This window comes from Amblyomma maculatum, chromosome 4 (genome assembly GCF_055883805.1).
Source record: "Amblyomma maculatum isolate TAMU_Amacu chromosome 4, ASM5588380v1, whole genome shotgun sequence".
Lineage (NCBI taxonomy): Eukaryota > Metazoa > Arthropoda > Arachnida > Ixodida > Ixodidae > Amblyomma > Amblyomma maculatum.
Window position 1 is genome coordinate 85,877,757 of NC_139347.1, and position 27,611 is coordinate 85,905,367.

The window sequence follows — 27,611 nt, forward strand, 5'->3', positions numbered from 1 at the left end:
TTAAGAAGGCATATTTTGCTCATGTTATCAAAAATCAAAGTCCGTGTTTTTTTTCTTTTGTTTTGTTTTTCATATTACCACTTACGCTGTCAATGCTTTTACAAAAATAAATAGTCCTGCAGTGGCTAGCGCACAAAATATTCTATTTCGTTTGGATCTTTCCTGCTTATTTAAATTTTATTTTCTTTACTCTGCAGCCTACTCCGAAGAGAAAATTCTCAGCATTCTAAATCAAAATAAAAAAACACAGCCGCGACTTGAGACAAACAGAGGAAGAGAATAACGAACAAGCGCTGACTTACAACTGAAGGTTTAATGAAAAAGAAATCGGAGCGGATATTTAAACATTCCTTTTTTCAAGGACTAGGACGCATTCTAAAACATTGATCAGATATATTAGGTCAGAATCAGTAATAGCTGAACTTAAAAAGAAATACGATAAAGAATCGCAAATGAATATCTTACTCACCCGTGTTATTGGTCCCATATACGCGCATAAAGTGCTGTACACCGTTACTGTTATCCCGAAAGCAATAGCTGAAAAAAGAAATGCAGTGGCGATGAAGCTAGCGTTTTGCCGTCTATTAATGCCAGTAAATATTTCACGCGTACTTAATTTCGCCAGAATGCACTTCTATAAACAGCCCCAATCCCGTTCAGCCTTCCTTGATGGTGATGATAGTGAGCTTACAGTGAAGCAATTTATTTGCACCATTTTATCTGGCCTTTTTTCTTAGCGCTTTTCTTAGCTGCATAAATATTAAGCATGTCAAAATGCATAACGAAAGAACAAAGTGACAAACTTGTACCTTTTATATGCCAAAGGTCATGCGTGTAAAACTACATTTCATCCACTGGACGCAAAGAAAAAGTATATATCTAGTACTATAAACTAGAGCAGCAGTGAATTGTGTTCTGCGTGTCTATACACTTCGGCCTTAAATAAAAAATGGGAAGAGTTCGCAATATATAAGGCGCCAACCATACGGGCTGCCCGCAGCGTACAAGATAACGATTCACATGCTCCAGCAACGAAGCGGGACGTGGCGATGGCCTTCTCTCAAGAAAGACTGTGGAAGAAGTAATGCTATTACCATAACGGCCTTTTTACGCATCTCGCGGCATGCGATAAAATGCAACAACTATAGTTGTTTAAAGTTTTTGAAAACGTATCAGAAGATATCGAGCGCCATGAAAAAACACCATCGTACTCTGAAAATACCAGCAAACAATGAACATTTTGACAGGAGGCAAATCATAGAAACATTATTACTATTACAATACCTTTATACCTTTATTCCTATAGCAAATAAATTCAGCTATTTTTCATACACACCGGACATTGGCATTACTGAATAAGCTGGCGTCCAATAGGTTGTGTTCATGTCTTAAGCCACGCCGTGGTTTGATGTTGACTACCGTTTACAAGGCAATACTTGGCACTGCTATGCTAGTAAAATGCTAAGCCGGTCTGCACGCGCTTCATGCGGCTCCTGGCGTTGAGCTTACACCTCTCCTCTTTCAGAACAAGTGTGTAAGTTGAAAGGGAACGGTCAACATGAATGGATTCCATACGAGCGTGCTTGTAACATTCAGTGGCTTGATATTTTTCGGTATCTTAAAATGATCTCAGCGGCACAAACTGCCGATATTTTTCTGGTGACCGAAAAAGCCTGGTTTCTTTTACAAAATAGAGAGAAACATGACGTCGATCTTTTCAGCAAATTGCTTCTGAGGAAAAGATTGATTCGTTGTTGTACGCTGTGGATTAGTCCGAAGTTTTGTAGTGAAAAATAGACTCACTCTTTACAGTTTCTTTACATTGCTAGCTAGAAAGGTCGAGCTTAGGAACAAGCTCACATGTTCTTCGTGGAGCTTACGCCGAAAGAAGGTTTCTTGAAGGCTGCAAGCCGCTTCATATGTTTTCCGAAACACAGCACCATCCGAACTGTCACTATTTTAGCAGATAAATGAGAAAGATTGCATGGAAGAATGCCATATACAGTGACTGTATGAAGCTGTTTTGCAGTTTTCTGCTGGGTTCTTTAATGTATTACATTGCACAGCCGGCGCTAGGAAAAGGGTTAGTCAAATATTTTAGGAAATCTCCCAAGGCGGAGAAGATTTGCAATTAGGGAGAAATTGTTCATTGACATCCACCCAAGCGCAATCATACGGCTGCAAAGGAAATCTGTACAGCTTTCTCCGAAACTCCATATTTAAAGAAAAATTGGTTCTGGTCAAGGGATCGAACCCGGGACCACCGCTTTTCCAGGGCAGTCGCTCTACCAATTGAGCTAACCGGGATGGTCTACGGATCAGAATCAGCAGAGAAGAAATGGGAATAACTAGCAGTGGGAATTATTTCCGCTTCGAGTTATTATTCCAACGTCGAGTTACTGGTCAGTTCCCTCTCGCCCTACTATCTTATCTGCTGACCATTCAAATTAGCTCAGTTGGTAGAGCAGCTGCCACGGAAAGAAGGTGGTCCCGGGTTCGATTCCCGGACCAGGACGAATTTTTCTTCAACTACGAAGTTTCTGAGAAAGCTGTGCAACTTTCCTTTGTAGCCATATGGCTACGCTTGGGTGGGCGTCAGTGAATAATTACTCCATTTTTTTATGATAAAAGGGTTCTATCTGCCCTTTGACGACGTCAATAATGTCGTCACGTATGGGCAATCACAACAGAAATACCTCTAATGCAAAACCAAATGATTTCCGAAATATAGAGAGAACAGAACTATATGGTCAAGCCGATGTGTGAAAGAATAGGGTGAGTTGAGAGCTGCAACATCAAAACTATGCATAAATGGGCGCTAAAGCTAGTAGTATAGATGTGCACTATTAAATCTCTTGTGAACACCTCATTTCAGCTCCTATATAGATATGGTGCATTTATGACATATATAACAAAATTGGCAGTTGCCTAAGTTTGTGCCTCTGTAACCTGACACAAAGCATCCGTGCAAAAGACGCAGAGAATTTTAGCGATGACCAAGGTCCCCGCCTGCTCTCACCCGCACAACGTGTGATCAACAACACATGGTGTTCAGCGTCCTTCCACCGTGGGGCAATGAAATCTACGTACAAAATCGTAGCTTGTGAGTTAATCACGGATGAGATTGTGCTGCAAGAGAGGAAAATACGTGATCTTGAGAAAAATGCTGAAATTCACGGGGAAAATGCTGGCAAAGATTATGCAGCTAGAAAGAAATTGTGATACGATAATGGTCGAAAGTGTGAAAGCAGTGTCTCCAACAGCCTTTTGTTTCAGATTGTACAAGTAAAACTGGTCAAAGAGGGACGTGGAGAGTGGTTGGCCTCAGATAAGCACGGATTGCTACCGCCATAAAACTGTATTGTCCAGAGCGTAGAGCGTTAGAGCATGAAACAACTTACAGAAAAATTCTCTGGAGAGGTTCAAGGTGCCCACCCAGCAGGACTACCATAAATGTCGCCGCTGTTATTCATTATTATAGTTTAAAATATTATTCTGTATGAATTGCCCGAGTGCTGCCATCATGAAATAATTTAACATGCTTTTACTAATATTTTTAGCATGTTAAACTATTTCATGATGGCAGCACTGGGGCAAGTATTACAGGGTAATATTTTAGACTATAATAATGAACAACAGCGGCAACATTTATGGCAGTCCTGCTGGGTGGATGCGAGTTACCTTGAACCTCTTCAGAGAATTTTTTTGAAAGTTGTTTCATGCTCTAACACTGGTATTGCGTGCGTTTTAGTTATGGCTCAAACCGTACCAGAACTCAACACGCTATTTTGCAATGTGTATGGTCCTTTGGCTTTGGTATAGGCATTTCTGACCTTTGCACGTCACTAATCCTTATTAGTATTGCATTATTATCTAACCTCCGCAAAAAAAAAAAAAAAAAACAGTGCATTCTTTACTATGAACCATGTTCATTGTAATTGGGTTCTTAAATCTACCGCCTTCTGCTGAAAATGGCATCCTCTTATAGCAGTTGCACATCTCTTGCAGCCATTGAGCCGCGACAGTTCTCTTCAGTGTGCTGCCTTGTTAGTTTATGCCAGTTCTTTCCACTCAGTAAATAAAGCTCGCCCGCATTTACTACCACCAAAACTTCGCTATATTTTGTCACATTTTTCTTTTTAACAAAACTACTGCAACTTCAGGATACGGCTGCTTTTCTTATGCTTATCTAATGATTATCTAGTACGTTCATCTAAATACCTTGTTGCAGCGCAGACAATTCCAGCCATGAAGATTCCGCAAAATCCAGGCACGTGTATCATGTAGTTATTGATGTAGTACGGCAATATCTGAAAATCACGTTGCACAATATTAGTGAAATAACGTGCTGCAAGTGCAGTGTAGTTTTGCAGAGCTTGAATGCATCAAGACCCAGCCGCTAAGCACCGTCGAGATAGCGAAGATGTACGAAAGAAGAAAGGAATGAATGATTCGATCGTAGTAAAATGCTCTGACGGGCTAGTTGTTACATTTGAAGTGAAAGGGTGAAGCGGCGCGAAAAATGCTGGACTGAAAGACACACAATCACAAACAAGGCGCTGACTTCAACGAAATTTATTTATGAAACAGGTGGCTTATAAACACGTTGAACATAACAAGAAAGACACTATTGCGGAAAACTCCTGACTTAATGACAACAGCACTTTACAGCAGAATTATAGCGGCTGTGCAACCCAAACGTGCATGCCCTGCCAGATACTGAATCTCTTGTCACGATAGTGATATCGACGGTGAACTGACGCAGCAATCAGGAAGGCTTGCATGGCCTCCCCTTGAGGTTTGTCTCATGTCTTACAGGGGAAAGTGGTTTTGTCCAGATAATGAACGAATCCGCACCTTCTGCAATGCAATTGTAAATGGCTGCCTGTGCCGGTGCGAATCAACCTATTGTGTTCAAGGGCCCGCTCATTGAAGCACCGGCCTGTTTCGCCGATGTATACTAGACCGCAAGACAGACGTATCTGATAGATAGCACCTGATGGACTCGGCCAGATGGCTTATTTTGCAGGCGCTACGCTCCGTGTTTCTTTCCTTTCCTGCTAAATGCAAGAGATAAATGTTTTTCAGCTTGACGGGAACCGGAAAAACAGCATCTATCCCGCATCTACCTACCACGTTCTTGATGTTATGAGAAAGAGCAATAATACGGCATGACAAATGCAGATGCTCGGTCAGCCCACCGTACTTTCCTTTCAGTGTTTTTCAACTTCTGAAGAAGGCCTTCACATCAGTCCCTAGCTCACCATATTATGGAGACCTAGGGTTAGCGGCATCCAGCACTTCTCAGTTTTCAGTGCTTCGTTACTTCGACTGAACCTGGAATACTTTTTTACTAATTTCTGAGAAAATGAAATAAACGTGTTACGATCCCGTAGCGCGCTCTACATTCCTTTATTTCTTTGTTTAGTGAATTGTGCTTCCCTAAACTTTCTTTCGTTTATATGGCAGGGCAATTTAACCTTATCAATATCCTTTGAACTGTCAGGTCGCGCTAAGCAAACTCTGCTTTGATATACCCCTGATAAGATACTGCGACCTCAAACAGAAAAAGAAACATGCATAATTCTTCATGCTTATAATTATTGATCAGTTCTTGGGAAATATTTTGAACGTTATTTTGTTATAACTTCACGGCAACAAACGATTTATTATCCGCAGGTCTCTCCTCGGCAGGTTTCTTGTTTTTCGCCATTATCTTCAAAAATTCGTCTTATTGGATGTGTACGGCTGCCTGACTTCATTATTGTGAACAGACGGCCCACTTCTGAAGCTAACTTTTTCTGCGCATCAGAAGTTTAGGGCATTTTTACCAACACCTTCATAAAAGGATGTTACAATTATCCCCAGTTTTCACGCTGCTATTTAAAAAAACGCAGCTCATTAGATTTGAATGATCACAGCAGATTGTGGCAAGCTCTCCAAGAGATGGGAGTTCCAATTCACCTCATCTGTCTCCTCAGGAACCTGTATGAAGGGCAAGAGGCCACAGTCAGAACTGGGCATGGTCTTACTGATTGGTTTCCGATTGAGAAAGGAGTGAGGCAAGGCTGCATACTGTCGCCCTGCCTATTTAACCTATATGCAGAGTGCATTATGAGGAAAGCCGGTCTGGACGAGTCTTCAGCTGGAGTGAAGATTGCTGGAAAATGTATCAACAACCTTAGATATGCGGATGATACCACTTTAATGGCAGAAAGTGAAGCGGAACTCAAGGGACTTCTGATGCGCGTACAAGAAGAGAGTGAGAAGTTTGGGCTTAAACTGAACATTAAAAAGACAAAGATCATGGCGTCTTGCCCTATCAAGTCCTGGAGCATCAAGGGACAAGAAGTGGAAGCTGTGACATATTTTCTTTTCTTGGGCTCCAAGATTACCTCGGAAGGAGACTGCATCCATGAAATTAGGAGACGCCTGCTTCTGGGAAAGAGAGCAATGGTTAGCCTTGACCGCCTAGTAAAGAGCAGAGACATTAGTCTGCCAACCAAGATCCGTATAATTCGTGCTATGGTCTTTCCAGTTGTGATGTATGGATGCGAGAGTTCGACTGTGAAAAAGGCTGACCGCCGAAGAATTGACGCGTTTGAATTGTGGTGCTGGCGAAGACTCTTGAGAGTTCCTAGGACTGCCAGAAGATCAAATCAGTCAATATTGTCGACCATAAATCCTGACTGCTCATTGGAGGGTCAAATTCTAAAGTTAAAGCTCAGCTACTTTGGTCATCTGATGAGAAGAGAGGTGTCGCTGGAGAAAGATTTGATGTTGGGAAAGGTTGAGGGTCGCCGGAGGAGGGGTAGGCAGCGAACGCGATGGTTAGATGGCATCCTCGAGGCACTGCAGATGAAGTTATGTGATGTTAGGAAGATAGTGAGAGACCGGAAAGCGTGGCGTGACATGGTCCATAGGGTCACGAAGAGTCGGACACGACTGTACGACTGAAGTGAACTGAACTGCGGGCGCACAAAATTTCATAAAGGTAAATTTTTGCTACGCATCGGAAACTTTAGAATGTTCCCACATGCGTGTGCATATACGTACCGAATAATAACCCGCGGTAGCCTCACATATAACATTCACAGAATTACTTTAGGACTGTTTAAGAGCTGAAATAAGAAACATCTGTCTGTCTTCCGCTCATTTGTTGCGCCCGACAGCTTAAGACTACCGTTCTATGGTGTTTTCTGGTAACCTTGGTAGACGGCGCCGCATGTCTGTTTATATACAGCAAGGCATGAGGAACCCCTGAAACAGGCTTCACAACGAGCGGAACACGTACATACTGCGAAGGCGATGCCTATGGGGCTGCAATCGCTTTGTTATGGTCCGCGAGCTGTGGAAAGCAGTTCATGTACTCCCACTGTCATTTGATAACGCGGTCATTTGTGTGACATCGCCCCCAAGGGAGTGGCTTGAGCGTGGCCAACGAGCGGTGGGACGTCTGGTGCCGGGGTGGCATGGGCGAGTGACTAACGAGGCAGGGCAGGGAGACCTCAGTTGGTCGACCTTCGAGGCTCGAGAAGCAAAAAGAAAAATAGCCTACGATGGCAGGCTGCGACTGATGCACAAAGATGGGTGGGCGCGCAGAGCCTCCGAAAACTTCTTGCGGACTACATGGGTCCAGCGACTCCACCACCTTCGTCGCAAGTTCGGCTTTTTCAGCAACAAAATACAAGCCGACAGCGCGAAGAAATGGGCCACAGCAATTGACGCCAAAGTGCACGCGCAAGAGCGAGAAGCGTGGATGGCAGCCATGGAAGAAAAGTCGACGCTTGAACTGTACCGGGAAGCCAAGCAAGACATCTGCGTCGAGAGATTCTACGACAACAGTGTGGGTAGCCGCTTGCTGTTTGAGGCACGCCCGGGTGCTATGCCAACGCTTACTTATCGAAAGCGTTTTGACTCTACTGTCGAATGCACCCTGTTTAGAGCCTGCACAGTGTACGAAGAGACAACGGAGCACATCATCCTGTTCTGCGAGAATCTGCCAACGCCACCACAGGAGGGCGCTACGCTTTGCTTACTTACTTTACTTACGCTTTGCTTTCCTACGCATTACTAGCAATGGTTATGTACAGTTGTTATTTCGGATGTGATGCCTTTAGCTCGCGGTTATTCATTTAATCGTTTTGAATTTTATTGTAGTCTCTTTCTTTTCGTTACAATCATGTTTTTTTTTTTTCTTACAAGTGTGCGTTGTCCACATTTTAACTTCATATTCCTATTCATACAGTTGGTTGGTATCCCTTAGTGTGAGTGCCGGTGCAATACAGCCGTTATAGGCTTCTCGCTTGAAATATATTGTTAAATAGTCGTGCATCCACTGAGAATGGCCACAAAAATTGCTCCGTCCTAATCTTATTCTCCTAGTAACTTCACCCTCATGAAGTGGACCTGCGCTCGGTATCTGCCCTGAATAGATGTATTTCCTTGTCACAAACGTATGTTTCCTTTAGACCCCTCTGAACATTACCTTATTTTCTCTATAATAAAGCTATATCAATCGTCCGGCTTTGCTTGTACATGTCTTAGATCATTCTTTGCACATTGTTCTTTGTGCTATGTAGTAAGGTGAATTGCAGATTACTTGTGTTCGCTATTATTTTTTTAATCCAAACTATCCCGAATACAAACAAGCGATTTTTGAAACATAGCAAAAAAATACGTCCAGTGGACGCAATGATGCGCATCGACCCAATGCGACTTTTGAAGCCGCCCACTCTGGTATCGTGCTAGCACCGGTCTTCTATGTATCGCTTTATCAGACGAAGTCACAAGTTTTGTCCCTTGTTGCAGAGTTCCTACTGCCGTCATCTGCATGTTTGGCCCCGTGAGAGGTATTTGTAGTGAAACGTCTGAGGACAGGTGAAAATGTTCTGATTCTGCATGAAATGCGCAGACGTACCTGGTCGATGCTGGTAATCGCTCCCAAAAGTCCAGGATCACAGCCACGAAACCATATAGTAAGTGAAGCACCCATTACAGTGGTCAAGGCATACATCAGGGAAACCAGAAGCGCAGTCGTAAAGGTGGTTCTGCAAAAACATATCGCATTTTAAATATAACGGCATTGAAACTGATCCTCCGTAAGCATCAAAAAATACATTGCGAAGATATCCCTTTAGGCAGTATGTTTGCTGAAAAGCTTGTCTGAAAAGCATCATACTGTGTTGAATAAAAGTTATTTTCTTCTAAAAGCTTCCATGCAAAAATGCCAGTATTTTGTGTTCTTCCTCTGCTTCCTTCTAAAGGGCGCGGAAAATTCCCGCTGACCAAATCTTTTCAAAACCGTTTTCCCATGAAGATACCATTTGTTTCAATTTCTTTCAAGCTGCATGTAAGCAGCTTTGTTAATTTAGACAGCGCAAACAGGAAGACACAGGACAACATGCAAGGAAGCCACATTACAAGCGCTGTACTGTGGCTTCCTTGTATCTTGTCCTGTGTCTTCCTGTTCGCGTTGTTTAAATTAACAATGGACGTTTAGCAACTCGCCCTACAAAGTATCTATGTAAGCAGCTTAGTTTCCCCGACCAGAATCGCCTCGCCATAACCTCAAGGCGGCACCAAAGAAGAAACCAACGTGAGATTATCAAAAGATATGCTTTAATTGAAGGTATAGTGGTAGAAACGCGGCTTGGATCTTGTCATATTAGCATATTTCCTTTTTCCAGATGCTTGTTCTATTCTGCGCAGATCATTGACGTGGCTCTTCAAGTAATGTATCCCAATTCAGACAAGTAGCACTGTTGCGTTTTTCACAAGATAAATGTTGATGTATAATTCGCGATACAATTTACAGAACATTTTCTGGAAATCAAAATACGCCACTAAGCTTCTTGAGTTTTGCCCTCTCAAAATTAGGAGGAAATAACCGGCTTAGTATGGCATCTCCTTGCGTGCGATTGTGCTCAGTGTGGGGAGGATGAGGGTGAACGAAAAGACAAAACTCAATGTCGCGTAACTTTCCACTCAATCCTTACTGTGTACCGCAGTACCTGGATTCGAACCCGACCACCGGCGGCTGCGTTTCGAAGGAGGCGAAACGAAGTGGTGTCCATGTGCTATGCGATGTCAGTGCACGTTAAGGAACCCAAGGTGGTCCAAATTTCCAGAGTCCTCCACTACGGTGCCTCTCATAGCCTGAGTTACTTTGGGACCGTCGACCTTAAAAACCAACCAACCAATCTTTATTTGACATAAACGGACGTTTCGTGTGGAAATGCTTAGAGAGCGCCTACACTTGAAAGAGTTACAGACGTCATAGCTCTGCTTTATTGCCTCCATTTGAGTGTTGAAATCTTCATTCCTACCCCCTAAATCTCACCACAAGCCAATGTTGCAGAAGGAATGATAGCGAAACATTTCATCTTTTGCTGATAAAATATGCTTAAAATGCTTCCCTGCCTAGTGGGAACGCCTGCATATAGTAAGTACACGATTTTTCAAATTTCAATTTTTCGTTTTTGCAGATTATTAGCAGATTATTATGGCAGATGTTATTGCATATTATTAGCGGATGTTACTAGTTATTGTTATTTTAGATTATTATCAGATGTTATTAGGTTATTAGCAGATGTTATTGCAGATGATTAAGACGGCAAAGGGCCAAGACATTTCGGTGAACTGCTAGGTTTTGAAGTGCTCTCTGAAATTTTTTATCTTACAAGTTACCTTGTGAGAGCATCTTGAGATATATGGTTTATTGACAACAAGAACACAATTTCTAAGAAGTCATGATAGCTTTATCTACAATATTATCTCTTTTATTCATTTGGATTGTGTTTGAGTTACATAGCTGTGTGTGTACGTGTCAGCGCGTTTGTACGTTTTAGGTATTCTTACAAGGGCATGCCATTCATGAGGCGCCCTTTATTTTATAATATTTATTTCTCTATCTTTAACTAAAATATACTGTAGTCATTAAAGAAAAGAAAGGAGGGCAATACAAGTTAGAATGCCACTCAGTATCATCATTAGCAGTAAGAAAAAGGAGATGACGAGCCGCAAAGCAATGCATTCGAAAATACACGAAACTAGCTCAGCACGACCATTAACAAGCAGTAAAAAGAAGAAAGCGAACAGCAATGAAATTGGCTGCATTTCTCTTGTGCTGTGCCCGGTGCTTAAGCGCGAGAGTTTTCTTGTTTTATGTGACGTGTTGAGCGAATTTCTTTATACTATAGACTATAGCTACACTTAGTGGTTCATAAAATTATATTAATAACCGAAGGAGCAGGAAACATTATAGTAATGCTATTTATTAAGATTGAATGGTGAAAGAATGTTATTTAGTATGTAAAATTAGGAGTAAAATTACTAAACCTTCATGAACACAGGATTGATCTTACGTTACCATTTAATTCCTTCAAATCAGCATATAAAGCATTCCTAAAGACCACAGAATATACTTATTGAATATAGGTGCACCTATCTGATTCCAAATGATCAGTTTTCGTTTTTCTTGATGATTCTTTTTTCCTTACAGTCCTGTCAAATACAGATCTATATTTTTATTGCATTTTTCTTCTCATCTTCGCGCTGTCACATATTCTCTTATGTGTTTGTTTCGCTCCAACGTGGTGTTATACTGTAAACTGCATTGTGTGTTGATATGCATCTTGTATATCTATTTTTTTTTTTTTTTTGCTGTATTGTTAATCGGGACATTTTCCTGTGTATGCATCGTAACGTGTTGCCTGTTGCGAGCTGCACATGGGAGACGAGGCCTTGTCAGGTTACACGCCTTTTGCCTCGTCTTCCACTTTCACTTGAAAGGAAAAAATAAAGTGAACTGAACTGAACTGAACTAATCATTTTAACGTCGCGTTATAATATAACATGGTTTCCTGCCTTTGAAACATTTACGCAAGGTTTCTGATAAACTTAACTGCTACCTTTGGCAATGGAACATTTTTTTTTATATATAGAACTGTGTCAAAAATATGACAAAATATCCTGTAGTTCTGTCGTAACCATCAAAGTTTTCTGTAGTTCTGTAGTACTTTTCTGTAGTTCTGTTGTTTTCCTGTAGTATATTTCTGTTGCCTGTAGCTCTGTAGCACTTTTCTGTTGTAACTACAGAAATTTTTGATGTTACTACGGAATGTTCTATTGTCACAACAGGTTTCCCGCCAAAAACCGCACAGACATTCTGTCGTAACATCAGAAAATTTTCTCTAGTTTTTACGACTGGGATTTCCATATTTAAAGAAGTTCAGGTCGCACATAAAACTAGAAATTAGAATTAGAAACTCGCAACGATGTAACATGCAAATAGATAAACTATATGAAGCTTGCACCATTAACAATTCATGCTAAATGTTAAAATAAGAACCGGCCTAATGGAAGCCATGACAAAGCTTTTCATTAATTTTGTAAGCATGTTTCAGCAATGTTTAAGGAGCACTAACCTATGACTTTATGAAAGCGTTCCAGATAAACATAGGCTTACTTCAAGCACCTAATTCACCCCTGTTCTAAGGGGTTTTCTTTCATTTTATGCGGAAACAATCAAAATTCAACAGAACTGCACAACAAAACCGCATTTTTGTCGCTGAGTCAAAGACTATGCTGTGCTGTGTGCGTGTGCGTCGTGTGCTGTAGTGCTGTACAGCAAGTAATGGCATGTGGTAACTAGAGTAAGACTCAGTTCTGCTGGTTCTTCGATGTGCCGAGCAAAAATCTAATCAATGCAAGGTGCCCTTCTGGTAGCGGTTTGAAATTGACTGTTAACAGTTATTACACCTAGTAGTTCGCACAAAAACACTGCTAAACACTGCTTCTTTAGCGGCGCGATGTTAGTTGCCCCAAATAGGTTTAGAATAGAGGGCACAGCCTTGGGGCCCCCAAGGAGATTGGGGCGTCGAAATGCTCACGCGCAGAAAGTAAGCAATGTTTAGTGTGTTGGGTAAACAATTGGGGCGGCCCCTATTTTTCGAAAATGTCGTTTTCCCCAAGCCACCCCGCCGTTGGGTCGCATGGGTTACGGTAGCATGGTGGTGTCCGGCCAAGCGGCGGCCGCTATCCTAGGCACACATTTGTCTTTACCCGGCCATGGTGTCACGCATTCACGGCAAACAAAACGCGCATGAAGCTTGTGCTATGTCTCATGATGCCCGCACTACCAAATGTTATCGATAAAACGCACAAAATGTTTATTGCTTCTGGATTTACCGAGTTGTTAGGCTTAGAGAGTTCGCCTCCTATCGTTGCCATGGAGACCAGATGTAAGAAAGCGCGGAAGATTCAAATGAGGGTTCCCGGCTCAGCCTGGATTGGCTATTGGCCGATTTCGTCCTGTCTGAGGAAAACGGTTTTAACGGGTAGTTTTGAGATACTTTTTTACAATAAAAGCACTTTCTGATGATTAAAACAGCATTGTTGGCTTTTATATATTTCAATGCTTTTCACGGTTTACCGTCGGGATGCTGCAATCGACGAACGCAAGCCCGGCTCCGCTGCATCGGGAAAACCCCAATTCTAAAACTCGTCGGTCGGCTCGCACGTTACGCCACGACGCGGTATTTTTTGGGCGGCCCCAAGCCTTCGGTCCGCCTATTCTAAATCTCCCTAATTATCAGGATAACATCCCTTTACTGCGCTATACATTTGTTTACATTTACATATATTGTCACCAACACACGTAGCAAGCAGCACAACAACCGAGCTGGCCCTTTTTAATCAAGCGAAAAACTCGAGAGAGACGAGGAAGAAGCTTAGCCACTTGCCAAGCCATTCGGCCACTTGGTGGCGCCAGAAGATGGTCAGCGGTGTGGCATTGCCCCCCTTCCAAGGAGCATCGACCCGATGCCGCAAGCGTAGGGGAATAGTCGAAAAGCGGGGCAAGTAATACGGGAAAGTCTCTGGCTCTGGTTTGGATCCTGAATTGGTTTACCGATTGTAATAGGGCTTCATTCTGGCAACGTGAACTATTTCAGATTTCGGCTGCCGAGAGGAGCGTACAGTGCCTTGTGGTAGCACCTCGTAGTTCACCGCGCTGAGGCGGCGGAGCACCTCGTAAGGTCCAAAGTATCGCCGCAGAAGCTTTTCAGAGCGCCCTCGCAACCGTATTGGGCTCCATACCCAGACTTGGTCGCCGGGCGTGTAAGTCACCTCTCGGTGTCGCAGGTTGTAGCGCTGGGCGTCGTGTACTTGTTGGTGCCGAATTCGCTGTCGGGCAAGCTGGCGTGCAGCTTCTGCGTCACGAATAAATTGGTCAGCTCCCACGACAGTGGAGGGAGCAGAATCTGGAAGAAGCATGGCATCCAGCATAGTCAAGGGTTCGCGTCCATGAACCAAATGAAATGGAGTGAAGCGTGTTGTTTCCTGGAGTGCAGTGTTGTATGCGAACGTGATGTACGGCAGAATCCGGTCCCAGTTCCCATGATCATCGTCTACATACATAGAAATCATATCGGCAATTGTCTTGTTAAGCCGCTCAGTCAGTCCATTAGTTTGAGGATGATAGGCTGTTGTCTTGCGGTGGGTGGTGCCACTGAGTCGAAGTATCTCACTCGTGAGTGCCGACGTAAACGAGGTTCCTCTGTCAGTTAAGACGACTGTTGGCGCACCATGACGGAGTACAATGCTGTGAATGAAGAAATGCGCAACTTCATCTGCGGTACCACGTGGAATGGCCTTGGTCTCACAGTAGCGGCTAAGGTAGTCAGTGGCAACCGCTATATACCTGTTACCCATGGAGGACTTCGGAAATGGGCCCAGTAAGTCCATGCCGACCTGTTGAAATGGGAATTTCGGGGGATCGATAGGCTGTAAGAGCCCAGCTGGTTTATTGGGTGGTGTTTTCCGCCGCTGGCACTCACGGCAGGTACGGACGTAGCGGTGCACAATGGCAGCTAGCCTGGGCCAGTAGTACTTTCGGCGTATCCGTGCCAATGTGCGAGAAAACCCGAGATGGCCGGAAGAAAGGTCATCGTGGCACGCACGAAGAACTTCGTCATGTAGCGTTGTGGGTACTACAAGCAGATAAGCAGTTTCTGTTGGACCGTAGTTCTTCTTGTAGAGCACACCATCACGCAGGCAAAATGACGACAGTCCGCGCCTGAAGAGCTGAGGAGGAGATGACACGGTTCCTTCGAGGTATTCAATGAGGGGTAAAAGTTCAGAGTCAGCCCGCTGCTTTCGGGATAAGGTGGACGTCGCGATAACACCAAGGAAAACGGAATCGTCGTCAGAGCCGTCCGCGTGGCAGGGAGTAGGGGCGCGGGACAGACAGTCAGCATCACTGTGTTTTTTTGCCGGACTTGTGCACGATTGTAACGTCAAAATCTTGCAACCGAAGGCTCCATCGAGCAAGCCGACCCGATGGATCTTTCAGGTTTGCCAGCCAACACAGAGAGTGATGGTCGCTCACGACACGAAACGGACGACCGTACAAATACGGACGAAATTTCATGACTGCCCACACAACAGCGAGGCACTCCTTTTCGGTAGTTGAATAATTAACTTCGGAACGGGACAAAGTGCGACTGGCGTAAGCGATGACACGTTCTGCACCGTCCTGCCACTGAACAAGGACCGCACCGAGGCCAACGTTACTGGCATCCGTGTGCAGTTCCGTGTCGGCCTCTTCGTCGAAGTGGCCAAGTATTGGCGTACATTGGAGACGGGACTTGAGTTCCGTGAAAGCGTTTTCCTGGTCGGGGCCCCAAAAGAACGGCTCGGCGTCTTTTGTCAGGCGGGTCAGAGGCTCAGCGATCTTGGAGAAATTGTTAACAAAGCGACGATAGTACGCGCAGAGGCCGAGAAATCGACGCAAGCTTCGTTTATCCGCTGGTCTGGGGAATGAAGAGACAGCGGCCGTCTTCTCTGGGTCTGGGCTAACACCTCGAGCACTGACAATGTGGCCGAGAAATTTCAGCTCGTTAAAAGCAAAGTGGCATTTTTCGGGTTTTAGAGAGAGAGCAGCTGATCGGATGGCCTCGAAGACAGCGCGCAAACGTTTCAGGTGCTCGTCGAACGTGTCCGAGAAAATCACAACGTCGTCGAGATATACGAGGCATGACTGCCACTTCAGACCAGAGAGTACAGTGTCCATCATTCGCTGAAATGTGGCAGGGGCCGAACACAGGCCAAACGGGAGCACTTTAAATTCATACAAACCATCTGGCGTAATAAAAGCGGTCTTCTCACGGTCTCGCTCGTCAACCTCTATTTGCCAATATCCACTGCGGAGGTCAAGGGACGAAAAGTAAGTGGCATGGCGAAGGCGATCGAGGGAATCGTCTATGCGTGGTAGGGGGTACACATCCTTTTTCGTGACGTTGTTGAGGCATCTGTAATCCACGCAAAACCTCAAGGTTCCATCCTTCTTTGCCACGAGGACAACAGGCGAAGACCAGGGGCTCGTCGACGGTTGGATAACGTCATCCTGGAGCATTTCTGTTACTTGGCGGCGGATGGCATCACGTTCTTTTGAAGACACCCGGTAAGGACGCTGACATAGCGGACGTTGGTCATCGGCAACTATAATTCGGTGCTTCGTTAGTGGCGTCTGTCGGACCTTGGAGGTTGATGCAAAACAATCTCGGAACGAATTGACAAGATTATCTATGCAGCGTTTCTCACTGGGCGAGAGGTGCGGGTTCACATCAGTCTGAATGGCTGTAGGCGTCGCATTGTCGGGGTCTGACGTGTTGGTTAAAGCGTACTGGCCTGTACATTCTCCAAGTTCTTCAAAATAAGCGACCGCCGTGTTCGCTGTCAAATGTTGGGGTTCACATGTGAAGTTTGTCACTAGCACGTTTGCTTGGCCACGGACAAGTTCGACAAGGCCCCGAGCTACACAAACTTGTCGAGTTAGAAGCAGTGACATGTTAGCTTCAGCAATGCCACTCGTGCCGGCGCTATGATCACATTCGACTGTGACGAACTTGCTCGCACGCGGAGGGATCGTTATGTGGTCGTCACAGACACGCAACATCGTTTTCCGGAAGTCCGTGTTGCTATCAACGGCTCGCTTCGTTGAAAACGATACCATGAGCTGCTCCCGAAGGTCTATAACCGCACCATACTCTTGAAGAAAATCCATGCCGAGAATTAGATCTTTGCAGCACTCTTGTAATACGGCAAATGTGCCAGTGAAAGTAAAACCGCAGATCTCTATGCGGCAAGTGCACATGCCAATCGGCGTCATTACATGACCACCGGCGGTACGCATCATTGGCCCAGACCAAGGCGTCAGAACCTTACGGAGTGCCGTGGCTAGCTGGCTGCTCATGACGGAGAAATCGGCGCCGGTATCCACAAGTGCGGTCACATCACAACTGTCGGCGGTTACAAAAATTTCCCCGGAAACAATGCGTTCGCAGCACGTCGGTAAGTTCATCGGATCGGGTCGTCGCCGCTCGGGCCGTCGCGTCAAATCGTCGGGTGGAGGCTGTTTAATCTGAAACGTAGCGGCGGCCCCACCCCCGGAGGTCGCCGTGTTTAGTTTTCCCGGTGAGGGGACGTGCCTCTGAATTGCCCAGAGGAAGAGTACCGACTGGGCGAAGCAAAACGCTTCGGAGATGTCGATCGCGACCGCCGTTGTGGTGACGTTGGCTGCATCTCGTTAGCAGCCAGGTACTCCTCAATCTCCTGTGGTCTTTCGCCATAGCGGGGTCGAGGCGCGTTTGGTGGAAATCCTCTCAAGCCTATTCTCCGGTATGGGCAATTGCGAAGAATGTGACCAGGTTCGCCGCAGTGATAACAGAGTGGTCGTCTGTTGGGCGTGCGCCACAAGTGCGCCTTGCTGATAGCGGGACGCTGGTATTGCTGTGGCTCGACGGGGCGCAGATCTTGTTGCTGCTCGACGGGGCGCATGTAGCGAGGTGGTGGTCCGACAACGGGACGGAATGGATTTAGCTCGGGAGCAGGTCGACGTAAGACATCACTATAAGTCATGATGCATGGCTCCGGTCGTGGTGCTGGTGGTGGTGGTGGCTGCACCGCTCGCCGAATTTCATCACGGATGACGTCCACGGTAGGATAATTATTTGCAGAGGGAGCATTCAAGTGGAGGTTTCTTAGCTCTTCGCGGACAATGCTCCTCACAAGCTCCCGCAATGCCTCGTCGCTGGCTGCTGGCACGGACGCACAGCAGGGTGTGGCCGCTACGCTTGCCTGGCGGCCGTATTGGGTACTCCGCTCCTGCAGGGAACGTTCCATGCTGGTAGCTTCTCTCGCGAAATCTGCGACAGTTCTTGGGGGGTCGCGAATGAGGCCAGCGAACAACTGCTCCTTCACCCCGCGCATGAGGTGCCGTACCTTCGTTGCCTCAGGCATGGTAGGGTCGGCCCGATTGAAAAGCCTCATCATGTCCTCGACAAACATGGCCACACTCTCATTTGACTGTTGAGACCTTGAACGAATTGCAATCTCTGCATTTTCTTTGCGTGCACTCGAGCTGAATGTTGTAAGTAACTCACGGCGAAAGGCTGCCCAGTTGACAAAGGATGCCTCGTGGTTCTCGAACCACGTCTTGGCCGAGTCTTGCAGCGCGAAGTACACATTCATTAGCTTCCGCTCGTCGTCCCATTGGTTAAATGCAGCCACACGGTCAAAACTGGCCAACCAGTCTTCCACATCCTCTAACCGGTCTCCATGAAATGATGGCGGTGATCGCGGTGCGAGAAGGACGAACGGTGGGGCGTTGCTGGAAGGCTGGCTTTATGGACAGGAGTCGCGTCCACGCGTTGATGAGCAGCGTCAGTGACGTCTTCGGGGGCAACGTACATGGGATCTTACCCAGCACCTCCACCAAATGTCACCAACACACGTAGCAAGCAGCACAACAACCGAGCTGGTCCTTTTTAATCAAGCGAAAAACTCGAGAGAGACGAGGAAGAAGCTTAGCCACTTGCCAAGCCATTCGGCCACTTGGTGGCGCCAGAAGATGGTCAGCGGTGTGGCAATATCAATGGTCCAGAGATACTAGCTTTTCGGCCTGCATGAAAAAATTACTTTGGAAATGAAATAATTACAGTATAATTCCTTTGAAGAAAATCGCAAAAATGTAATTAAACAACATTACTCAATACTCTCATAAATATAATGAAATTACATTAAATTACTTTTGTTGGGTAACTGAATCACATTCAAATTACTTTTTAGTTTTCCCCTATTCAAGAGATAAGTAAAGCGTGTAAACAAAACAACAACTTCCCTCCAGGCGGGGCACACAGAATCTTTCGTATTTCCGCCCAATTCTGTCGCGGACAACTACCCCTCCCCTACAGCACGTGTCATTATAAAGTAAGACGACAGCAACAAATTAACAAGAGCAGAAGCATGATTGAACTTCGCTACCCAGAGCTGTCTCCGCCGTTTGAAGTCCTCGCAGAAGCTAGGTTATTTACTGCTTCCGTGGTTCAAGGATCCGAACTCGGCACCTTGCGCTCAGTAATGCTCTCGCCATGGACCCTTCCGCTTGGCGCCCCCCACCCTATCCCCTCTTGTTCCATGGTGGCGAGTGTAACCAGTCACCACTGTGCTCCAGCCGGCGCAACAGGGAGTACCACTATGAGCTCCCAACTAGTTTTGAACTTCGGCCGTCTTGCACCATCTGTTCCTTCGACAGCCTTTTCGTGCCTCATCGCCTGCTGCTTGGGAAATTGTTGCGACTACTCATAGGATAGAGGCAATAAGTGACCCAGTTCAGTTCAGTTCAGTTCAGGCGTTCAGTCGTGTCCGACTCTTCGTGACCCTATGGACCATGTCACGCCACGCTTTCCGGTCTCTCACTATCTTCTTAACATCACATAGCTTATTCTGCAATGCCTCGAGGATGCCATCTAACCATCGCGTTCGCTGCCTACCCCTTCTCCGGCGACCCTCAACCTTTCCCAACATCAAATCTTTCTCCAGCGACTCCTCTCTTCTCATCAGATGACCAAAGTAGCTGAGCTTTAACTTTAGAATTTGACCCTCCAATGAGCAGTCAGGGTTTATGGTCGACAATATCGACTGATTTGATCTTCTGGCAGTCCAAGGAACTCTCAAGAGTCTTCGCCAGCACCACAATTCAAACGCGTCAATTCTTCGGCGGTCAGCCTTTTTCACAGTCCAACTCTCGCATCCATACATCACAACTGGAAAGACCATAGCATGAGTTATACGGATCTTGGTTGGCAGACTAATGTCTCTGCTCTTTACTAGGCGGTCAAGGCTAACCATTGCTCTCTTTCCCAGAAGCAGGCGCCTCCTAATTTCATGGCTGCAGTCTCCTTCCGAGGTAATCTTGGTGCCCAAGAACAGAAAATCTGTCACAGCTACACAGAATACAAGAGGTCTCAGACGCAGAGCTGTGTCTCCTTTCTACATCCTCTCTCCATTCTTCTTTCTCTGTTTCTGTTTCCTTTTGTCGATTCGTTACGATAACCCAGGCTTGCCGCACGTTGTTCCTGCTTTGGCGCCATTCTACAGGGTTGTCTATTTTAGTAAAAGTAATTTGGAAAGGAATTAATTAATTTATCTGCGAAATTAGTGCAAAAAGTGATTCATGCTACATAATAAACTACCAGAGTGGAAAAGTAATTATTTTCATTACAAATTTACCGAAAAAGTAATTAAATTACAGTAATTTCCTCACTGTAATTCAACTACTGCCATGTATAATTTTTGGCCACCTCGCAGACAAGTGGCGCCGCCTGACGCCATTATTGAAATTCTTGTTTGAACGTATGTGCACCGCGAGGCGGTGGCCGCCCTTGGCTCCTGGATGCACGCACTAGAAAAATGTCCCAGTTTAACATTATATTTGCTTGCACAATTTCATTATTATAGGTAGTAAATTAAAAAAACGTTTCGCAGTGACTACTGCTTCACTTGACGATATTTGAAGCAATACGTGCACAATTACACTCGATGATTTTGGAGACTTCAGTCGGCCTCACTAAGGCATCTGTGGTTGTCCTGCAGCCTTGATGGACGGAACAGTGACGGACAATGGGAGTTGGAAATGTACGCGTTAAATGCATTCCTGCACTGAAACTTCTTATTTACACATTACCCCAAACACGTGTCAGGGCTCTGCTTATGGGTAGCACGTATAAGCATACGCGCGGGTTAACAGCGCCAGGTAAACACTGGAATGCTACATGCCTCATAATTTTGCAATGCTGTAATGTGCTCTTGTTGCTGTTGTAGCACTCTTCACTCAGTCATAATGAAGATGCTAGTGCACATGCACGCAGTTACGAACTGCAGAATATAGCTTCTCAGCTTTGTACCATTAAGCTTGCGGAATGGTTATATACATTTTGTCACAAGATACATTATAATTACTTGCGTAATTTTTAAGCAGTGCTTGAAAATGAAAATAAAAACGAGAATTAACGTTAGAAAACGCGAATTAGGTTACAGTGTTTTGCCGCTGTTTGGAATAAAACGCAATCATCTCCCAATGAAGCCATCCGCCGTGTCCACTGGGTTTCGCTGCCAGCGCCTGGCCTTACCGAGGCGCATACTTTGCACGGGCAAGGATGTTCACAAATTGTTGGACCTGATTTTACTTTTCATTAAATGTTGCAACTTCTCACTCAGCGGAGTGCTGTCACATGTAGGTCCTATAATTTTTGGCACTATTTGTGATGAGTAGATAAGGCAGCTTTTGGATAAATTCTAAGCTCCACCCAGTGGTGCCAAGGGCGTGTCACTGCCGAACTACTGAGAACATATTGTCAACTGGGCCGCGTGCTGTGGATACCTTGATTGAGATTCCTCAGTGTCTATTGCCTTCCCAACATGATCTTACACTGAATCAAGTAATATGCCAATATTTGTCATTACTGAAACCCCCGAAGTTATGATAGAAAGAAAGAGGAGAAATTTTATACAGTAGTAAGACAAAAAAAAATAATTGTATTGTATGACAGGATACTGTAAGATATGGCATGAGATGGGATAGTATAGCATGGTCTGGCGTGGTATGATATGGTATTGTAGGGAATAGTAGGGTAAAATATGGTATGACACAATATGGGGTGGTATGGTATAGTGTTTATGGCATAGTATATAGTATGATAATGACAAGAATGTTATAACATCACGGACAATAGAGGGCGTAGAAGTGTTGGCGCGTTCTTGATGCCCTCGTTCAGCCACTGCAGTAGTTTTGTGCAGTACTTCTGTGTAGGAACTGTTGAACGTCTGGTGGAGATGCGGGGTCATTAGGTTCAACAGCGAACCTATGATGCTCGATATAAGTTATTGTAGTCAGTCATGTCATCACTAGCAACGACTCGACTGCAAGAAATATGAGAAAGCGTCCGAAACAAATATTAAACTCCTTTAAATGGCACAAACCACACAAACGCTACGAGCACCCGTTTCAATTCTTCTTCTGCACATATACAATTGAACCTACCCTCAACTGAAAGCAAGCGTGTGGTTACTTAGCCTCACAATAAAATTGTTTAGTGTGGGGTTGGAAACACCGACTATGCGTACCCACTTTCAGCAAGGCTTTGTCAACAACTCATCCACTGTTCATTCCCTTTCGCTCATGTGGACCTATAGTGAAACATGCGTGAGCGTGCATTTTCTTCCGTTTAAAACTGCCATCATGACCTCTTGCCCTTCTAATATGTAATGCTAGTGTACCGCGTGTGTTTCGCTGTGGGCAGCAGTACATTCTGCGAGTCCTCTACAAGCGCAGCTTCAACAGCAACAAGAAGACGCTTCTGTTTGTTTTACCATTCCAGTTACGCTCCCAACTGTTGAGCGCTTGTCATGGTGGCTTTCCGACGTCCGCTTGGGGATCAGTCGTTCGCTGGCAAAGATTCGGTTGAAGTATTATTGGCCCAAATTACTGCCATCAGAGTGTAATTGCGTAAAAGTATATTGCAATTTCCAACGGCGCAAGTCCCTCCTCTAAACCCAGCCGGCTTTCTGCAGCCTATAGCACCAACAACCCCTTTCCAGCAAGTTTGCATGGACATCATCGGCCCTTTTCCGAAGTCGTCCACTAGAAAACGGGGTAGATTGTGGTCGCGACGAATTAGTTAACATGGTGTGCTGAGATTATGTCACTTGCAAGCAGTACTGCTGCTGAAGTTGCCGAATTCTCTGTGCACAACATCGTCCTGCGTCATGGTGCTCCAGCGGCTATCATCAACGACCGTGGAGCTGCGTTTATGACCCCCTTCACTCAAGTTGCGCTGAAGCTTACCCACGCCAGCCTTACACTAACAAAGGCCTACTACCCTCAGACAAATTTCTTTGTGAAACGCTTCAACAGAACCTTGACAAACATCATTTCCATGTATATTGGTGTCGAGCACAAAACATGACATCAAATCATTCACACGCAACATTCGCGTATAATACGGCGCAGCAATAAACGACGCGGCTCACCCCGTTCCACTCAGTCTTCGGTCGCCAGGTTACAACGCCGCTGGACCCTCTGCTCCCGCTGATCCTGACAGTCATACTTAACTTGACCTCAACGTCGCCACTAAAGTTCAGTGCGCGGAGACACGGCAACTAGCTATAAAACGAATCCACCGTCAGCAGCAGATCGATGCTGACCGCTGCAGTCGTGGACGCCACTTCGTTTCTTACACCCCAGGAGACTGTACGGGTCTGGACACCCGTTCATCCGCGGGCTGTCCGAAAAAATTAGTTGTGGTGAATTGCGATAGCAACGGCGGAAGCTTCTTTTGCCTGCTACATTATTTCCCAATCACGCCCTATCAGTGTAGCATGCTACATTTTTGGGGGCACTTTAACTCGTTCTTTAAGAGCATGAAGCGAGAACGTAAGCTGCCAGTCCACATATAAATGAGAAGGGTTCAATGCTGCTGAACCGAATGTGGAGCGAAAGCATTAGCGTCGGTGACCGAGCGTTCTTCTTCTTGATTTTCTTCTTCTTAATTTATTCTTCTTCGTCCTCGACTTCTTCGCGGCTGTTCAAGGTCAAACTTGGCCCTTCCCGGAATGACGCGACGGGCCGAAACCTGGTGCAGTATTCCTATCGCAGTAAAATTACTTCGTCGCTATTTCGGCCCTTACCTTGTTGTCCGCCGCCTCGGCGACATATACTAACCCGCTCATCGCACAGCCGCCAGCAAAGCGACATTGTGCATGTTGTGCGAATGAAACTATTACCAGCGACCTCCCGACTGACTTTCATAATGCCTTAGTCAAATTACGCAAAGAAAGGGACAGTGATGCGTATGTTATGTATATAATAAGATACCACAGACAGTGAAGTTAAACGACGTAGTAGAGTAGGAACGTTCTTGGCATCCTCGTTCAGCCGTTGCAGCAGTTCTTTTGGGCAGTACTTCTGTGTAACAACCGTTACAACATTATAACATATGGTAGAGTGTAATATGATGTGCTATTTATGGCATATAATAGGCAAAAGATAAATTGTTTGAAAGACTCAGAGTTAAACCTTTTCAGAAATGAATTATGGAAAAATTAGCAGTTCTACTTTACCAGGAAACTAAAAGGGATTTGATATGATTCCTGCAAATATATAACGAGATTCTATTGGTCTAAGATTTGCGTCTGGTTTCTTTGATTGCCCCTGAAATACGCACAAAGTATATATCACAGGCTATCCGCCACCAATTAGTACAATACTAAAACAAGTACCGAGCCTTGATTTCGGGCGCTCTAGAATTCCACACTCCTCCTCAATTTAAAATAGAAATGCGTTATATTCTTTTAAGCCCTAGAACACCTTTTGATGAGCCCCTTGGTAATCTTAAATTAATTTAGTGTTTGTGATTGTGCTTTGTACTAATCGTATATGTATTTAATTACTTCGTTTTGTTAACATATGTTACTGTTTTGTTTCCAACATTGAGTGGAATTTTTCTCTCACTATTATGTGTAACATATCTTTTTTCTTCCGTAAATCTACCAAATACTTTGCTCCTGTTTTTCTGCTGGCTGCCGCTGAAATGTGAACGAGGTGTGGCTTAGGAGGCATAAAAGCTTCTTTTTCTCGCACCTCGTGGGCATATTGTACAAGGTACTATATATCTAATAAACATCAAACTTCAATGATATGGTATGGTAAGATATGGTACGGTTTACTATGTTATGGGGCGTTTAAACTCCCAAAGCGACAACGACTGTGAAAGGCGCCATAATAGAGCGCTGCAGGTTAATTTTGACCTTCTGACGCTCTTTAACCTCCCTGAGATCGCCCAATACACAGCGCATTCTGTTTCGCCTCCATGGAAACGCGGCGCGCAAAGCCTCTAACCGCCTCCTCGGGCTCAGCAGTCTAGTGCCCGCCCCAAGCAAAGCCACTGAGGAGAGGCAGACAGCCGTGGCAAAACGTTATGAGTGACTCCTTTATGGCTATGATGTTTTAGCTTAGGGGACAACAAGACTTATAAAACATCGCTTTCTCTAGTGGCACAAAATGACGGGCCCATGTAGGTCTGACATGGGAAAAATGGGCACGAGGCTGCTGATATCAAATCTTCATTCTTCCTTCTTGGGAAGAGTGCCGAAAAAAATACACTTCGGCTGTCCACACCATACCTGAACGGGCCCCTTGAAGCCTGCCCATAGGCTTCACAGGTGCGGCAGCCCAAATGGCTCCAACAATAGACACCTGGGATGATGCCGAGGGTTCCACGGGGGCGAAAGATGGGCACCTCCCCTACATAATGCCAATGTGAGGTTCTGCTGGGGACGATTGCGGAAGTGTGTGGGCAAGCAGCTAGAATGCCAAGCATCTAGAAGGAGCTGGAAGGGCACAGAAGTACTGCGTAGTATATAAGAAGGCTGAGCCCTTGGCACTGCAGGGGCGAAGTGTGGGCGCCCCCGTAGCAAACCGCCACCGTACAGCCCAGAGTGGATTTGCAGAAGATGTGTCCGGGCAAACAGCTGGCATTCCCGCATCTAGCCCACAGACATTCCATGCAAGGCATACCAGGGCTCAGCCGTGATATTGCAGTTGGCGAACAAATAATCAAGTCATATGAGTGTACTCGAATAGCCTAAATGCACAGTGCCTGACTTGGGATCTTAGAGAACTTTAAGGCTTATTCTTATTCCACATTCCCATCAGAAATAAGCGATCCGATTTGACAGTTCTAACTTCCTGACATTATGTGGTTTCGTTAAGTCGCATAAACCATCGAAGAATCCGTACATGACTATGCCACCTGCCATCTACTACATTCAGCGCCATGCTCGGCATTTTTCTCACAACACCAGCACCGTATTTTCTCATGATGACGCCCTAAATGCTATCTCGTTAAAAATAGTTCTAGACACATAGAAAAAGAATCAGCTGCTTGGCATGGCATGCAACTAAGATAATGAATTCCTTTTCAATACTCTACAATTATTACGGTTGGAATACGCAATGTACCAGCAGGAAAATAAACGTTGTGGATTATTTTTCACGTTTATAATTGTGTTCGACAGAAACAAAAGCCTGCAGCAATGTGTCCTATTCAATAAATATTCTACTAAATAAATTTTTTGAGGTATTCATACCTTTGGGCCACCTTGACTGTTCGAGATGCCAAAAGTCTTTGGGTCACCACTTGGTCGAAGCACAACCGGTAAAGTGCGATCGCCATCGTCCCAAAAGCGCAAGCCCATATGTTTTCATCACTCGTGAGATCCAATCTGTAGCTGTTCAATGAGATAGGTTCAAGGACTGTAAGCGTTTGTGTAGTGGATTTGTTAAGCTGGAATTTGACCCGCCTTTTTACAATCCACACTCAATAACATTTTAACTATCTTTCTTACTGTGTGAAATGGGTGTCAAATTACAAATAATGTTTAATTGCACTGTGACATAGTTATGTCAAAACGAAACTGATCTCAAAATTCTTTGTTTTATCGGCACGAATGTCAATGGCGCCAGACTTCGCACCTCATTATATTAGCTTTTATTTATGTTTTCAAGCTAATAATAAAGGCAGCGCATAACGCGACTGATGCAGAGCACGCATGTGTAAAGTTTATTCTCACTTTCAGCGATCCCCAAAGCATAAATATATTGGAACAGACTGCAATGACTATGTTCAATATTGTAGTTGTGAAAGGATATATAAATGTTATGCACTTACTCTGCAATGTATGTTTTAACGTCAAGGTCGGCTACGGGCTTAACTGTTGAATTCGTGAAGACTGAATCGTATACTATCTGTCCAACTACGATGGCAGGGGCGCATGCAATGAACAGAAACTGCATGCAGTCTGTCCACACAACACCGCGCAGTCCTCCCTACCAGGGAGAGAGAATTTTTGCATTACTTATTTGCATATCGAGGAAGCACTGCAAAACTAATCATTGGCAGTGCACGTTGGTGTATTTTCTCAAGATTAGCGTTCTGCATAAATCATCATAGTCCTTACTTTTAGCAGGTTACAGGGAAAAAATATTACAAAAATGATACAGTTTAGTTGCAACCCCGCGTTCAGTACGTCCCCCACAAAGTTGGAAGATTATGCTCGGAAATAAATTTGGCAGCATACCTGGAGCCAAACATAAGCGTTAGCACACGCTGTGTTAGTTTAATTATCTAAGAGTCCGTGGTAAAGATTACAGTCTTAGACAGGCCTCCGCGCAGTGCATGGGTGCTACCTGTACGACAGCATTTGATAGG

The 27,611-nt window shown here is 45.0% G+C and overlaps 1 protein-coding gene across 1 annotated transcript in view; it reads right to left on the minus strand.

The window, feature by feature from the left end:
* Positions 1 to 27,611, minus strand: part of LOC146191563 (sodium-coupled monocarboxylate transporter 2-like) — a 54,595-nt gene that overhangs the window by 14,291 nt on the left and 12,693 nt on the right. The window contains exons 5-10 of the mRNA XM_084600348.1: positions 27,072 to 27,229; positions 26,491 to 26,631; positions 8,921 to 9,050; positions 4,222 to 4,310; positions 3,020 to 3,129; positions 470 to 537 (exon numbers count right to left, since the gene is read on the minus strand). Of these exons, the coding sequence (XP_084456474.1) occupies positions 470 to 537; positions 3,020 to 3,129; positions 4,222 to 4,310; positions 8,921 to 9,050; positions 26,491 to 26,631; positions 27,072 to 27,229 (696 nt within the window). The remainder of the gene's footprint in view (positions 1 to 469; positions 538 to 3,019; positions 3,130 to 4,221; positions 4,311 to 8,920; positions 9,051 to 26,490; positions 26,632 to 27,071; positions 27,230 to 27,611) is intronic.